General features: G+C 40.2%; 1 protein-coding gene across 5 annotated transcripts in view; it reads left to right on the top strand.

Moving 5' to 3' along the window:
- ARMC9 (armadillo repeat containing 9) overlaps positions 1-14,844 on the top strand; it is a 58,263-nt gene that overhangs the window by 13,180 nt on the left and 30,239 nt on the right. For 3 of the 5 annotated variants that reach the window (XR_002438800.1, XR_002438798.1, XM_021397091.1), the window contains 4 exons: positions 995-1,093; positions 7,165-7,200; positions 13,246-13,280; positions 14,005-14,116. Coding sequence is in view for 2 of the 5 variants with exons in the window: in XM_021397091.1 (XP_021252766.1) it covers positions 995-1,093; positions 7,165-7,200; positions 13,246-13,280; positions 14,005-14,116 (282 nt within the window). In the remaining 3 variants the exon portion in view is untranslated. The remainder of the gene's footprint in view (positions 1-994; positions 1,094-7,164; positions 7,201-13,245; positions 13,281-14,004; positions 14,117-14,844) is intronic. The other 2 variants (XR_002438799.1, XM_021397092.1) reach the window with 1 other exon arrangement.

The following is a 14,844-nucleotide window of genomic DNA, read 5'->3' as shown; positions in this document are numbered from 1 at the left end:
TGTGACTGGAAAAAGTACAGCTTTCTTTTGGATTTTTTTTTATGCAAAGATGATTGTGCATCTGTTGTGCAAGAATACCTCTGTACTTGAAGTTCAGTATAACCCGCGGAGGATTTTAGTGACAGACATTGAGGAGGATTCTTGCGACAGCTTCTAGATGCTTTTAAGGGAGCTGTGAGTTATTAGCAGGGAGATTGACCTTGGAGTTCCTGTGCTGCTTGCTGAAATGTACCTTCCTCCTCTCATCAGCTGAAGATGTTGTTTGATCCTTCCCAAACGTGTCCAGCTGATGGTGCTCTTTCGTTATATTCTTGGTGTCTGTCACTTCTGAGTCCAGAGCGGAGCTGAGCACTGAGTAAAATAATGCTGAAATTACAGCTTTATTAATTTGAAGGGTTTTGTTTTCTTGCTATATGCCTATGCATATCAGAAGCGTCTTCATTTCTTTTCCCATAATCTCTCTCATATGTTCTGGACGGCAAATAACTATTCTGCAGTTAAGCAGTTATCCAGTGGTGTAAATTTCCCAAAACAAAAAACCTAAACCCACTGAGATGCAGTACAGAATTTTGCTTCATTGTAAAACGTAGCTCACGTTTATTCTCTCTTCTGTACAACTGTGTCTTAAGTTCTGCTCTTTAGATTGTTGCTTATGTGCAACACGTAAAGATGTTTCTTACTTACAATTGGAGAACTTACCTCTTGATTGAGGAGAACTTATATGCAAGCACTGGTGTGACAAATTCAGTTTTCCTCTATATTCTGAAAGTGTTTAATGCAAGTTCTGAAAGCCATAACTTACTCCCCAGTGAAGAGAGTTTACAGTTCTCTTGATTTCTGAACAAAACAGTAGTTTCAGTACGTACCTTGCTCTTGCATCAATGAGTCTCAAGTGTGTGATTTCTAGCCTTCAAAAAAAATCTCTAGTATACGACGACTTGTCTGGTAGAAAGTGTAAGTTTTATATAATCTTGTTATGTTTCCTGATTTGCAGATCACACCAGAATATCTTCAAAGAGTTTGTGTTCGCCTGTTTCGCAATCAGATGGGTCGAAGTGTAGCACAAAGCATTGACTTTACAAGGCCTGGAACGGTAAGTATTAGTGTTTACTGGGCTTCTTTGGTTAGCTTGTGTTGCTGCATTTTTGGCTTTTTTTTTTCCTGGTGGTTATCTAAAAAGACAGTACCACTTAAGCTGCATATTGAGCAAGGAATTTGAATTAATGCAAGGTGAAGCATGATGTGTTCAAGTTTGCGTAAGGATATGGCATAAGATTTTGTTGATCTTGTATGCAAGTGAATGATAGTTATGCAGTTATGCAGTCACAGGTTGTTGTAACTGTTGTTATGATAACACAGTGGACCATGTACGTGTTAAAAATGCTAACTGAATGTTTAAAAAACTAAGCTGATGTCCTGAGTGTGGTTTGATGGCACATCTTAACCAATTTTAATTTAGCTAAGAAGAGGTGGTGGTATTTCTCAGGTCTGGACACATACTCTCTTCTTTCTGCTGTGATGGACTCTCCTAAAGCCCCAGAGCAAATTGGCTTTGCCAGTTGAAGGAGCATCAGGCAGAGTAATGAGAACACATGATAAAAAGCAGCAGAAGACAGGACTGTGATTTTTTCATAAGAAATAGTTTTTAGAGAGCCAGTCTAAGCCACCTTGTTGATTGACACAATGGGTTTAGCTCCATATCTAAAGATCTTTGATTTCACCAATAAGCAGATCAGGATGCCTAGGGTTTTTTTCTTCCCTCTCTATCCACATACCCTTGCTTCACTGTTGATGGTCAGAACTCATGTCTTGCACTTGCAGTGTGTTTAGGAGATGCACTCTTAGGAGCTCTAGCAGGCTGTGCTTCCATGGGTTCAGGAAGGAACCAGGATTTGCGTCACCTACCTCAGCATTAGGGGCTGTCTGTATTTCTTCTCTCCTCAGATAAACACCATGTCCTTGGTGCATGGTTATACCATCTTCCATGCCTTATTATAGCCTCCCTCCCCCGGTCTTTCTTCTAACCAACAATTTTCTGAGGTTTTCCATCTTTCCCTGTCAACAGCTTTCCAAGATAATACTTCGTGTATCCCGTTCATCTGCATGTTGCCATCTGGTGCAGCCACGTGCCTTCTTCTCTCTGTTCCTGCATTTTTCCTTGTTTCAAGATTTCCCTTTTTCTTCTGGACTTTCAAGTTGTTTCCTTGTGTAATGAGATGACCTTCTGATCTCTTGAACCCTTGTGCCAGGGCAGGGCAAATTGTCTTCCCTACGGAAGTTGATGATTTCTCTTTTTATCCGCTGCAGGGTACGTGGAAGTGGCTGAAGCTGTGCCTTTGCCAATAAAAGCTGAGCGGATTAATGCTAGACTACATCTGTCTTTTTGTTCCCCATCACATATGCTGCTTTAGCAAAAACATCTGTCTTTCTGCAGCCGTGTAGCCTTTAGGTTTAGACATCTGTTTCATTCCCTGTGAAAAAAGTCCATTAGTTTTAAGATCAATAAGTGATCACTGAAGAAGTAAGCAAGCAACAGTTTATAAACACAGTATCAGGCAGAACCTCTGTCATTATTTGTAAGAACAAGCTAGACAAACAGATTTACCAGAAATAGTTGACACTTGGCTGGTCCTCCAGGGCAGATTAGGTGACTGTTCAAAATCTCTTTCAACCATTCCTCATCTGTTTCCTTCTACAAAACAGTGCTGAAATGATTGTCAATCTTACGCATCATGTTTGTTTACTCCTGCTTCTCTAAAAGTGTCTCTAAAAGCTTTTCTACTCTGGAAATGCATTTACCACTGTACTTATGCCAACGTGGCAATTTGAATGTAACTTCCCACTATGCAGACAGGTCAGAGAAAGAGGTTTTGATGGGGGTGGGTTTTCTGCTCACCTGAAGGTAAATTTTGCCTCCTTTTTGTCCCAAGACTAGCTGGGTTAAGCTGAGTAAAGCTGTCTTCTTTTGGCAGATGAGTATTTTTATACTGGATTCTACTAGCATAACTATTTCAGTGCATCTTAATGGTCCCCTAACCACACTACTTGAGGCAGTTGTTGTACCATCAGAGTTCTCTAGGGAAAGACCAGGACAACTATAGCACTGAGTCTGTTTAGATTAAGGGTTTCTCATCTAGTTCAGGTCACTCCTTAACAGTGAGGTTATGTAGCTCCTGCGGTTGAAATGTAAATGTTGTTTCTATAAGCAGACTCGTACTCAAGCTGTCTGAGACATTAGGCAAGTTTTATGGGCAGGACTGATCATGGTCTTCACTGTAGACCTTAACTGCATAATAACCAGATTTCTCAGTCTTGTCCTTTTATCCTACTTGATAACATTTTCTTGTTTATTTCCCATGTAAATAGTTCTGTTTCTATACATGAACAGCATACATGCAGAAACACAAGTATAAGAAATAAAATAGTATATTGCATATATATAGCCCCAAAATACTTCTTAAGCACTGCCTGCCTCTGTTCATCCTTGAAGCCAGATGGGATTGACTGAAAGCCATAATCGGTCTGTTTGCCACTGGGTCACTAAGGCATCCCATTGCTTTTTAATTAGAGGTTCCAAATACCTTGTTGATGTACACTTAGATGTTATTGTTCTACACTTCAGTGTTTTCACATAAGGTTTGGAATAAAGCTGGCGTCGTCATGACCCAGACAACACAGTAGTGTGAGTGCAGCATCTATGCTGGGTTTGTGTTGGAAGATCCCATCACTTTTTGCTTATAATTAATTAGAGACACTAGAGTGTGGTCTTTCCAGCTAATCCATCTCACAAAACTGCTGCTGTTAAGTGGCAGTGACCTGTATAACTGCAGACAGAGGAGACTAGTAGAGAGGAAGGTCCTTTGCTCATCCTTCCCATTAGGTTCACTGTATCAGCAAAATGTAGGGGATGACTAGGTGTGCAATATGTAGTTTGGAAAGAAGGGATGGTTGTGTTCACTCAGCTGTGCTGGCACAACCGGGGACAGTCCAAGCTTGGGAGCAGGTGCTGAGAGCAGGAAATGCTAAAGTTCTGAGTGCTGCTCCAGGGAATGTGTACGTAGTCATGCCTTAGCTATGTAGTGAATATTTTAAAGGCAATTAGAAGGTGCTGCCTCAGTTTTTATTTGCTCTGTTTTTAACATCTGTCCTTGAGGTATATCATGCACAGGAATACTTAGGAACTGTTTTTAGGAGGGAAAGAATTTTTTTTGCTTTCCAGGCAGGCAGGCATTCTGCACTCATGTTGAAATTAAAGGTCTGCCACTCAGTGCACAGCTGACATTCTCTTTCTAACAGATTGTAGCATCATACTGTGAGATGCGTACTTGCACTTTACAGTGTATTTTGTTAGATCAGCTACAGCACATTGGTAGCTTTAGGATATACTGGGAAGGAGGATGTACCTGTGCTGTAATCAAAATGAAGTACTGCCCAAGGAAACTAAAGAGTATGTCTTGGATTATATCCATTGTAGCATTACTTATCTGTAAACTTTATTTTGTTCCCAGTGCATTGTACTTGGTGAACAATTTGTAATATCTGAGCGTAAAGGTAGGACGTGGCACTGAGAAGTAGCATTGTGTAATTTAAAGCCGTGACGTCTCAGGCTCTGAAAGTACAGTAAAGATAGCATGTATATCACTTACTAATGTGTGCTGTTCCTGTACAAACATCAGCTTCCTGGTGTGTCTCCTGTCACCAGAGGCCTGTCCTTTCATACCGCAATAAATTCGTATCAGGAGAACAAATCCCAGCACCCATCTTTCTTACAGAACTGGCTTCAAGATTTGAGGCAGTAATGTCTCTTAACCAAGAGACTTTCCCACTGTAGTCATATCCATGAAATCTTACTCAGCAAGGGCGCCCGGTGTTGGCTGTTGCTTTGGGCTCTCCCATAAGCTGGCTTGAATCTCATCCTTCTGCCAAGCAACCATATGCTTCTTGCCAGCTCTGCAACCTCATGGAGCAGCTGGTGAGCCTGACCTGCAGCCCAGTGACAGGATGCATCTGCTGCATGCAGTGGGATAGAGGCCACAGTGCACTGTTACAGGTGGAGACTTTTCTAAGGCTTCTGTAAGGCCTCTTACTTTATCATAAGGCTTTTTTGAAGGTTATCCCCATCTTTGATCGTGTCACTTGACACGTGTGCTCCTGAACTGGAAGATAGGAAGCCCGAGAGAGCTGTTGGAGCAGAAAGTGTCTGGATTTAAGAACAGGAGGTCAGAGCACCCATTCTAACAAGTTGAGGCATCGGTCATCTGAAGATTTAATCAGATTTCTGACTTTATAATGTTTGTTTGGGCAGGGAAATACTGTGGGCAATAGTGGATAAGTTTGAGATTACTTCTTTTAAGCATTTATTTGACACTTTCCCTTTAATTTGTAATACGCTTGAGTTAACCCTACACTTCAATTTTTTTTTCCCTTAATATTGATTTGTTTGGTGAGTGAGAAGCATGAGTTGCAGTCCTTTGTTGCCTGCAGCTGTGTCGCTTTAATACACGTCATGAAGCCAAGCAGTTTCTTTCTCTTTATTAGCTTGGATTTGATCTTCTGTCCTGATCCAACGTACCTTTTAAGCATGAGCTCAGTCTTAAACCCACAAATAGATTTTCCAATTCACATGTGATGCACGCCTTCCTGAAATTTCTTGGATTAGGGCTAGTGTAATAAGAATCTCTAAACTTTGGATTGAAGGGAAAACAGGGAGTACTTCCCTAGATGTGCAGTCTCCATCAATAGTCAAGATGGGTCTTACCCACTGGAAAGTGGTTCTGTGGTTAGAAAGCTTTGTAGTTGACTGCATTTGTTGTTCCTCTGTCATGGAATAGAATTAATACCCATTATGCTTTTGCTGCTGTTCAGTCTGATTATATTTACCTGTGGATCCAATTAGCTGAATTAATCTCCATAGAAAGTTTTAAGTGTCTAACTATGTTTTTCTTAGAATGAAGTATTTATTTTCCATCCCCATCCATGGGATGATTCTTATATGTTGTTGCTTATGTATGAGAAGAAACAAACCTGCCTTCCAATGTGAACAAAGAGAAGTTTTTTCCTCTGCTGACACAGTACGTGATGCCTTTTTCTATGTAACTGCCACCTGCCACAACATGGCCATCTTCTTTGTTTCACTTGTTAAATTCCTCATCTCTAAAGTAAGAGGCTGCCATTAGCAGGGATTTCCACAAACTTTTCCTATTGTCCTCAAATCCTTTAGTTCCATCTTTGTCTTGATGCCTGTGGACGTGTTCATTGGCTCAGGTCATGTATTTGGGGAAATTTCGTCTCATGCCAGAGGTCATCTCCTGGTTTATTTTGCTCACTCACTGTATTCTATCTGTGTTGTCTGTTGTGCTAAATTTAATGTAAATTGTCTTAGCCAGGATTGTATGTAAGAGTTAAAATATTTGTTTTCTGCAGGGAATTCAACTGTTCTAATTAGATATTAACCTGTTCTAGGTTAAATCAGTTAAATATATTAGTCTGAGTAAAGAGAACATGACGTATTTGTACTAAACTACTCAAACCATGAATCATGTCTGATTTTTACTTTAGTAACTAAATCACAGGTTTCCTTTCAGAGGCTTTTCCTTAGTGCAGGCTTGGAACCTCTGGGGATGGGGAATAGATAACATTCCTGAAACACCTTGCATTGTTTCTCCTGGCTTTCATTAAGTGCTGGTGAGAAATCTCGGCCAAAGCAAGTATGGATAAAATTCACAGCTGGTTCCTCATAAGCTGAGGCCTTCTGATCAATAACCATGTCCATTGAAACCCGTCTGTTTAGCTGCTTCAGTGTAGTGAACAAGAGAATTTGTAGATCCACAGAAATGTGTCAGTGCTTGGTATATAGCTATTTCTAACCAGCAGTTACGATGGAGTAATATGCAGACTGGGTTTGTTCACCAGCTATTGGAAGGAGAGCATGACTGTATCCTAAGTGATGCACTCTGATTTCAGTCTTAAAACATATAGGTTTGTGGAATGGGAGAAGAAGGTGCTCATGCTTTTCCTTTTAGAGCTAATGTTAATCCTTAGCTAATTTTAATTTTGTTGGTTTCTGTTTGTTTTTTTAGGACTGTGCATTTCTCTGTCATTTATTTCTGTTAACTTGGTTTTTTAATCTTCTTTATTTTAATGTGTGCCTGTTTGCCCATAAAGGGACATTACTCTATGAGCCCTTGTGATGACGGATATGTAAGTGTCTCTATCTTTATATCCTTTCACATTGCCTGCTGCAATCTGTCACAGTTTGTATCTCTTCATTTCACAATGTGTAACCATTTTCTGTGTATTTTAACTTCTCACTGCATTAACAGTATGGTTTATGTTCTGCTGCAAACATGTGCAAGGCTTGGCATTTATGCATGGAGAACAGAAGTTCTCAGTAACCTTATGGCTTTGTAATACGTGTAACACAGCATGTCATCAAAAGATCAGCTTTGTCCACAACTTTCATGTGAAACACAGCTTCTTTATAGTGCACAGAAAGCAATTGTTTCTTCCACGTGAACGTCAGTGTATATAACGTGAAGTCTTTGAAGTGTGCCAACGCCATCTGATCCCGCAACACCTTTGAGTAAACAGGTAGATGGATATTAGTGCTTAAGATAATACAGCTTATCAGAGGTGTGTCTTATTTTATGTGTTTGTATTTTTTATTTGTAAAGTGTAACTTTGCAGTTAGAGATGATAAAGTTTCTTTCATACAATTAAAATGGCCCTTTTTCATTAGAAACCAAAAAGCAGAACAGTATTTTGTGTGCTGCCTGCAACTTCTGTAACCCAGATGGAAGTTTGTATTCTGGCAACATTACAAGTAAGCCATAAGAATCTAATTCTGCCCATACTCAGTGCATTCTTTGCAAAGAGAGGAAATGAGTCCAATTCTAACTCAATATGTAATCAAATCATAAAGGTGATTGACACCAATTCTGAAAAATGTCAGTCAGTATTCTGCTTTAAAATCACCCATATTTGTTGTTGTTTTTTTTTCTTTGAATAAAACAAGATCTGACCTTTCCGGGAGCACTGTACTTTATTTCCAATGTGTTCCTCACTTGAAACGAGAGTAATCCGAGCAGACACTCAGCTTCCCACTTTAAATGCCATTTTGTTTGAAGAAATAATCACTGTATGCAACAGACTACTCCTTATGTGCTTCTTTTTGTTTGACATATGGAATACGTGTTCATCTGTGTTAAAAGATGACCTGTATCGAGCAGCCTGTTAGTGCAGGTGGGAGAGGTGATACTGGCCGCCTTTTGCTGGGTGCTCACCGTTCTGTTTGCTTTTACCATGATCTTTTCAAGCTTGAGAAAACCTGTTTCCAGATGTGAGGATACAAATGAAATGATCTTTGCTAAAGATCATTTAGATCATAAAAGCTTTGCCTTTATAGGAGTAGCCTTAGTAACATACAACTTTATACAATGCAGAATGTACTATCTTGCAGTGCGGAATTGTTTAATTTTTTTAAGCTGCCTGACTCTAATTCTGGGGTACTTCTTGGGTAGACAGATAGGTTTCCTCGAACATCTCCTTACTGCTTATGTATAGGATTATTTTTCTGTCATCTGTAGTCATTACATTGTCACGTAGCATTACAGTGTGACTTTTTTATGCACGCTTCACATCTCTTAGAGAACCTACTTTTTGTGCCAAGTAGGAAGTTTTCATAACAGCATATCTCTGGTATAAGTAAGGAGAAGAAATAATTTAAAACATTTGCAGATCTTATGAAATAAATTTGCATGACCCCAGTAGAGACCTGCCAGCTTACACAAGCTCAGCGCCTGACCTGTGCTAAGCTGCATGTAGCAATCTTCCTGTCATTAACGTGTAACAAATGAGCTGAACATACGTTTGTGATTTCTAATGATATGCAAACTTTGATATGCTCAAACTTTGGTTTTACTCTTCTCACATTCATCGCGTATCTTGGATGATCACTTCTGAACCTGCATTGCATTTACAGTGAATTCTTATAGCACAGTTTCGGAGTGGTAACTGAGGTCAGAACCTGGTTTTCAGCTTTAGCCTTCAGCACGTTACGAATACACGCATCGAATAGTAAAGTAGAGTTGGTTTGAGTACAGGGCTGCAGCATTTGATAAGCTCAGTTGTGGTTTTGGCTTGCAGATGAAATGCATCTGTTTTCGTTTATAAATATTGATATAATATTTTTCCCTTTGAACTTCTTCATTTTATTCCATGCTGTTCATATTCAAGCATCGCTTCTTTCAAAAATGAAGGGCTGCCATCTGTGGCTAATCTGCACTGTGACAGAGTTGCTTTACTTAACATGGCACCTGGTTTGGCTTTGGTAAGAAATATCGCAAAGATAAGTCATACCTCGTGATCCTACTAGAATGAGCTGTGCTTGGGCTGTTTCCTTGTTTGTTTCTCTTCTTTCCCTAAGGCACCTGGTTTCTGCATGTGTTTTAATGATGGAAAAATGGTTCTGCCTTATGGTTTTGCATGGAAAGTGTTTTGCTTGAGATTAAATCCATTAGGGTTGGGTATTGCACATAAGTCACGCATGCTGTATGTTCTTCACAATATTCCCTGACCAGCACTTGACAGAATACTGTTTGGCAAAAGGCTGGGTAAATATTTAACCTGATAAGACCAGGAAAAGGACTTGGGAGGAAATACTAATTTTAAAATATCTCTTGACAACAAATCAAAATCATTTTAATCTGAGAAACTGCTGGTAAAGAGGAGCTATGAAAGCTTGGCTGCTGGGAGCATTGTCTGGAGATGAGTGTTGGATGCAGATTGATGAAGGTCCGTTTTCACAGTACCAGTGACTGCCTGAGTTTCAGTCTGGGGCATTGGATTCATCACCTGCAGATGAAGACTGTAGTGGTTCTACTAGCCTTGTAGAATAGTAAGAATTTATTTCTGGTATAGTGCTTTCACAGCTATGAATGCAAAGTGCTGATGGCTTAACTTTATCTTATGCAATTATTTAAAGCAGTTGTTACAAATAAACCCAAGTTTCCTGCACCCAAATACTCTCTCTCTCCCCACTTACTTTCTCCCTCTTGCTTTCCCTCTCTTTCAGAAGCACCATGCAGTTAGAATTTGGGCACTATTGCCGCAGAAGTGACAAGATATGAGGGTTCAGCATTTAGATTTAAGAACAAACACCAAGAAAGAGAATAAAAGATCTGCGAGGATCAAAAACCAGGGTTCAGTTCTGCTTGCTTTCATTAGAGAAAGCAACCTGAACTCTTGTCAGTTGAGACAAAAATTAAACTTTTCCTCATTTAAATGCAACCCTTTGTTCCTAAAAATAATTTTAGAAGACTTCATGTTTTCACACTCATCTACAACATGAAAGCCTGTTTTTAAAAGCTTTCAGCTAAAGATTTGCAAAGAACTTAAACAAAAGGAGTTTTGTTATTAAATTTGTAGCAGGGTGGATTTTTGTTGCTGGGAATCTCTTGCTTTTGCTTTCTGTAGTATGGATGTGTTGAGGTGGTGAAGGCTGCACTGGCACTCCTGCCAGCAGTAGTGCTTGTGAGAGCTTGGCCTTGGAGCTACTGTGTACAGAGGTAATAGTGAAGAACTGTCTATTTTACACTGGCCAGACTATATGGCTTCATTGTGTTAAAGGTGTTCTTGCTTTAATTAAACCTGAGAGCTGCTGTGTAGGACCCAGCTGTGTTTGAGGTGTGATTTTCCTTTTAATAAATGTAATGCACAAGTCAAGAGCTAGAACACAACAGAGCTTTTGAGGGTCAGATGATGTAATGGTGCCTAACTAGGTAGATATCCTGAGATTTGGGATATCTCAGAGCAGTTCTAAAGAAGTGAAACAGAAATGAACAAGCAAAACAAAGCACTGCCTTGTTAACTGTGCAAGGAGATATGAGGCTGAGGAGCACGTGCTTTGGTGGGCTGCCTGGAGGGAAGTCTGTGGTAGACGTGCACCCTTCCTCTTCCTCATATGGGGCAAGACATTTTATGGGGCGGGGAAGAGCACTCTGCTTCAGGAGCAGGAGTTAAAGTGAGGTGCTAGAATGGTGTGCTAGCAATAGGTGGGGAGCCCATGATGCTGACCTCTCAGAGATGCTTCCATTGCTGGTCCCGAAGTAGTGCGGACCCCAAAATCATTGCCCTGCAAACTCCAGGAGAGCAGCTGGATGGCGGAACTTACAGAACACAGACCAGAAAGAAATATAATTCCCTAGCAATTCCTGTTGTCATAGTACTCCTTAAAATACAGGCCTACATACATCCCCGAACAAGGAAATACTTGTAGTGAAGTTGTCACGATACCGCATCAGCTGCTGCTATTTTGCAGAATTATTCTGTCTTATAATCATAGAGTCATTAAGGTTGGAAGAGACCACTGGGATCATCTACTCCTACTGTAATCAAACACTAATTCTGCTATTTTCCTGTTTGTGGTGTTTGTGCCGTGAACGTTTGGTTGTTTAATTGCAAAACAATAGTTTGTAGCACTTGCACACTGCCTCTCACTGGTAGATCTCAAAAAAGACCTCACTGGAGGGTCTGATGCCTGTGTCCTTTCTGGATAAGAAAATCAAGGCCCAGCGATAGGAAATTACACACTTGCATTTTGTCTGCTTCTGGTGGCTGAGTCAGAGCTAGAGCACATCTCCAGCCAATTTCTTATGCAGTTTGCCATACTGTAAAGGTTTTGATTAGCTTACTTATGTCTAATTCCAGTCATGTGAAGTCATGTAGATGCAGGTGAAGAAAGGAGCTCTCTGCCTGCAATGTGGTTGCATTACCTCTGCTTATCAGTGGTGCTGCCCACGGTCAGTCAGATGGAATGGAAGTGCTGTGAAGGACAAGCCAGCCCTGGGAATCTTTCTGTCTACTTTGCCTCATTGAACCTGACGTAACACAAACCATATCCACGTTGCTTCGCAGCAACACCAAAAGGCTGAGAAAGCCTTCACCCTGCATGGGTTGTAGGCTGATGCTCGTGGGTGTGAAATGCTAAGAAAAATGAACCCAAACAAATGTCAGGTAAACAATTTAAATGTGTATAATGATATTTTGAAAGATTTCTCCGCTGGTTGAGAAAGACTGTTATGTGAGGAGGGCTGTCAAGACAGGTTAATTCTGAAGTGCATGACCTGTTAATTATCTATTGTATACCCATCATTCATTGACTTAAACATAGCATGAAATGCTTCCTAATGTGTGTGTAAGCTTATTTCACATCTGAGAGAGCAGTTCCTTCTATTCTGAAGAATACCCATGAGCTTTGTGAAATCAAGCACGTTCAGGAATACGTCAGCTGGTGTAACTCGGTATTCTCTGTGGCACTGCATGCCTTTTGTCTACTAAATCCCTCCATTTTAAATCTGACAATAAACTTTGATTATATAGCTCCTATTGAAAGAAGCCAGGTTAGAAGAGGAGGTGGGTTTTAAAGTCATAAATGGTAATGAGAGACTGCTTAGAAAGTGAGCAGTGAGACCAATACAAAAGACGACACAGAATATTCTGTGAGCATGGCATGTAGTTGACATCAAAATGTGTGATATGAAGCACAGTTAGCGCTAGCTAAAATAATATTTATTAAACCAGACAACTTTTATGTGGTGTTGACATCTTTAAGCTTTGACTTGTGCAGCAATGTTGCCTTTCTTTGCTTTGAGTCACGCTGCAGCAATGCAGAAATATCCAGGCTTAAATGGAACTTATCCTAGGCAGAACCACTCAGAAATGGCATGCTGTCCCTCATCCCTTCTGTCTGCACTAGGCTTAATATAGGTATATTTTAACAGCAGCAGAAAGTCTGACACTATTGGTATTGAAAATGCATTTGGGTGCTGAAATACATGGTATGTCTCCGCTGGAAAATTACTGCGGTGTTAAGGTATTAACAGTTTTGAAGTCAACAAACGTTGAACAAGGTCTTCGTCTTCCTCAGTGGATTTCAGAGAGTACTTTCTCCTCTCTCCCTTCTCTTTTTTGTATTTCTAAATGTTTGAAGTGAGTTTTTGGAGTATGGCAGTGAAGACAGCACAGTTAGATCATAACAAAAGAGATTTTAGCTTTTTAACTACTTTGAAGGAAAGAAAAATATTGAAGTCCTTTCTTTTTCTAGCTGGGTTTCTAATTAGCAACATAGGTTTTATACAAAAAGAACTGCAGAACCTCAGTGAGAGAATTCACTGTGGACCTCATTAATGACAGTGCCAGTGTGAAATTTGGACTCATCTGTTACGATTTCTTTTTTTTCTGATCCAGGCTTCCACAATGTTAAGAGCATCTTTGTTATCTGGGTAAGTATTGCTGAGCTGCATTTATATCCGTAAAGAGTAGGAGGAGGGATGGGTAAACCAAAGTGCTCCGCCTGTCATTTGCAAATGGGAATGGGTCTGCATGCTTCCTCTGATCTCAGTGAGCATTGCATGCAAGCATTGTGTCGGGATTCTTCTCTTGGGCAGGTTCAATAACATCCTCATTCCAGCAGGATGTTGCTAATCCAACAAATCTGTCACTCCACACCTGTGAGCTGTTTGCTCTATTTTCTTTACTGTTTCTGCACCATGCATTCCTGTTGTTGGAATTGATTTGCTTCTCACAAATCAAGGGAAAAGGGGAATTGGTAAGATGTTTTTTCATGTGTACTTCAAGATCTTTTGTTTTTGTGCTAAACTTAAGAAATTTTGGCTTATCAGTAGGATCGAGATGATGTGACTTCAGGTGAGAGATTTTTAAAATGCTCAGACCATCAGTGGCTAATTGTTTAATGTCTGCAAATTGTGATGACAAATGAATTGCATCTAAGTTAGAAAAAATAAGCTCAAGTTTAAAATGTTGTCTTAAGTCAGTTATTCTAACGTGGTAATGGTAATAAAAATAACAAGTGTATAAAACTGTGGAGGCCCTTTTCCTGAAGGAAACTTCCTGTTTCAGCTCTTGACACCTCAGTAACATCATCTGCACCAAATAAGGAGTTTGGATGAACATCAGAATTCAATATATTTCCTGTTTGCACTGTAGGGAGAAGCAGGATGTGCCTCTGTTGCCCTCTTTGGACTACGAGAAGCTGAAGAAAGATTTGCTTACAGGGAACGATCGTCTCAAGGCCTTCTTACTGCAGGCTCTGCGCTGGGTGAGTAGGATGGTCTCTGTAGAGGCCTAAGTGGGTCCCTGCTGTAGAGGTCTAGAACTGAAATCCATCTTGCAGGCAAGGTGTTAGCTCTGGTGGTCAGCATTATAGGCAGCTTCTGTCTTTGTCAGTGAAGCTTGCTGATGGTCTTGAGATGATGAGGAAAGCCCTGGCAGTAGGTATGTGTTTATGGCAGCGTCCTCTCTCTCTGAGAAAAGCCAGATAGGAATTCCTGGGGTCTTCAGTGGAAGGTGTTTCTGATGGTTTTCAAGGAAATAGATGCCTAAAACAATAAAATTTTCAATGTGTTGCCCTGCTAAAATTCATATAAATAGTGCTGTATTAAAAGAACTACCCGATTTTAATTGGTATTTTTCCTTTATAGTGAGGGTGCTCTACAGGAGCCTACAGTTTTGATTAATTCAGATAATTTCATAATATTTTTGAAAAACTAAAGGTGACAACAGGAAGCTTAATTTTCCTGCTGAAAAGGAAACTGACACTTTCAATGTGCCGGACATGAATGATGATAATAGTGAAATTCTGGTCAAGCTTCAATGTCTGTTTTCACATATCAAAAAAAAAAAAAAAAAAGCAAATGCCTCCTGGGTCAGGCCAGTGATCCCTCTAACCCAGTTCTCTGTCTGAGGTGTTTTAGGAAAGCACCGTATCTGCAGCTATTGGAAGGGCTTTTAACTTTATGGGAAGTAATGCTGTATCCTTCACATAGG

The sequence above is a fragment of the Numida meleagris genome, chromosome 4 (genome assembly GCF_002078875.1).
Source record: "Numida meleagris isolate 19003 breed g44 Domestic line chromosome 4, NumMel1.0, whole genome shotgun sequence".
NCBI lineage: Eukaryota > Metazoa > Chordata > Aves > Galliformes > Numididae > Numida > Numida meleagris.
This window is presented reverse-complemented; position numbering and strand designations above follow the sequence as displayed.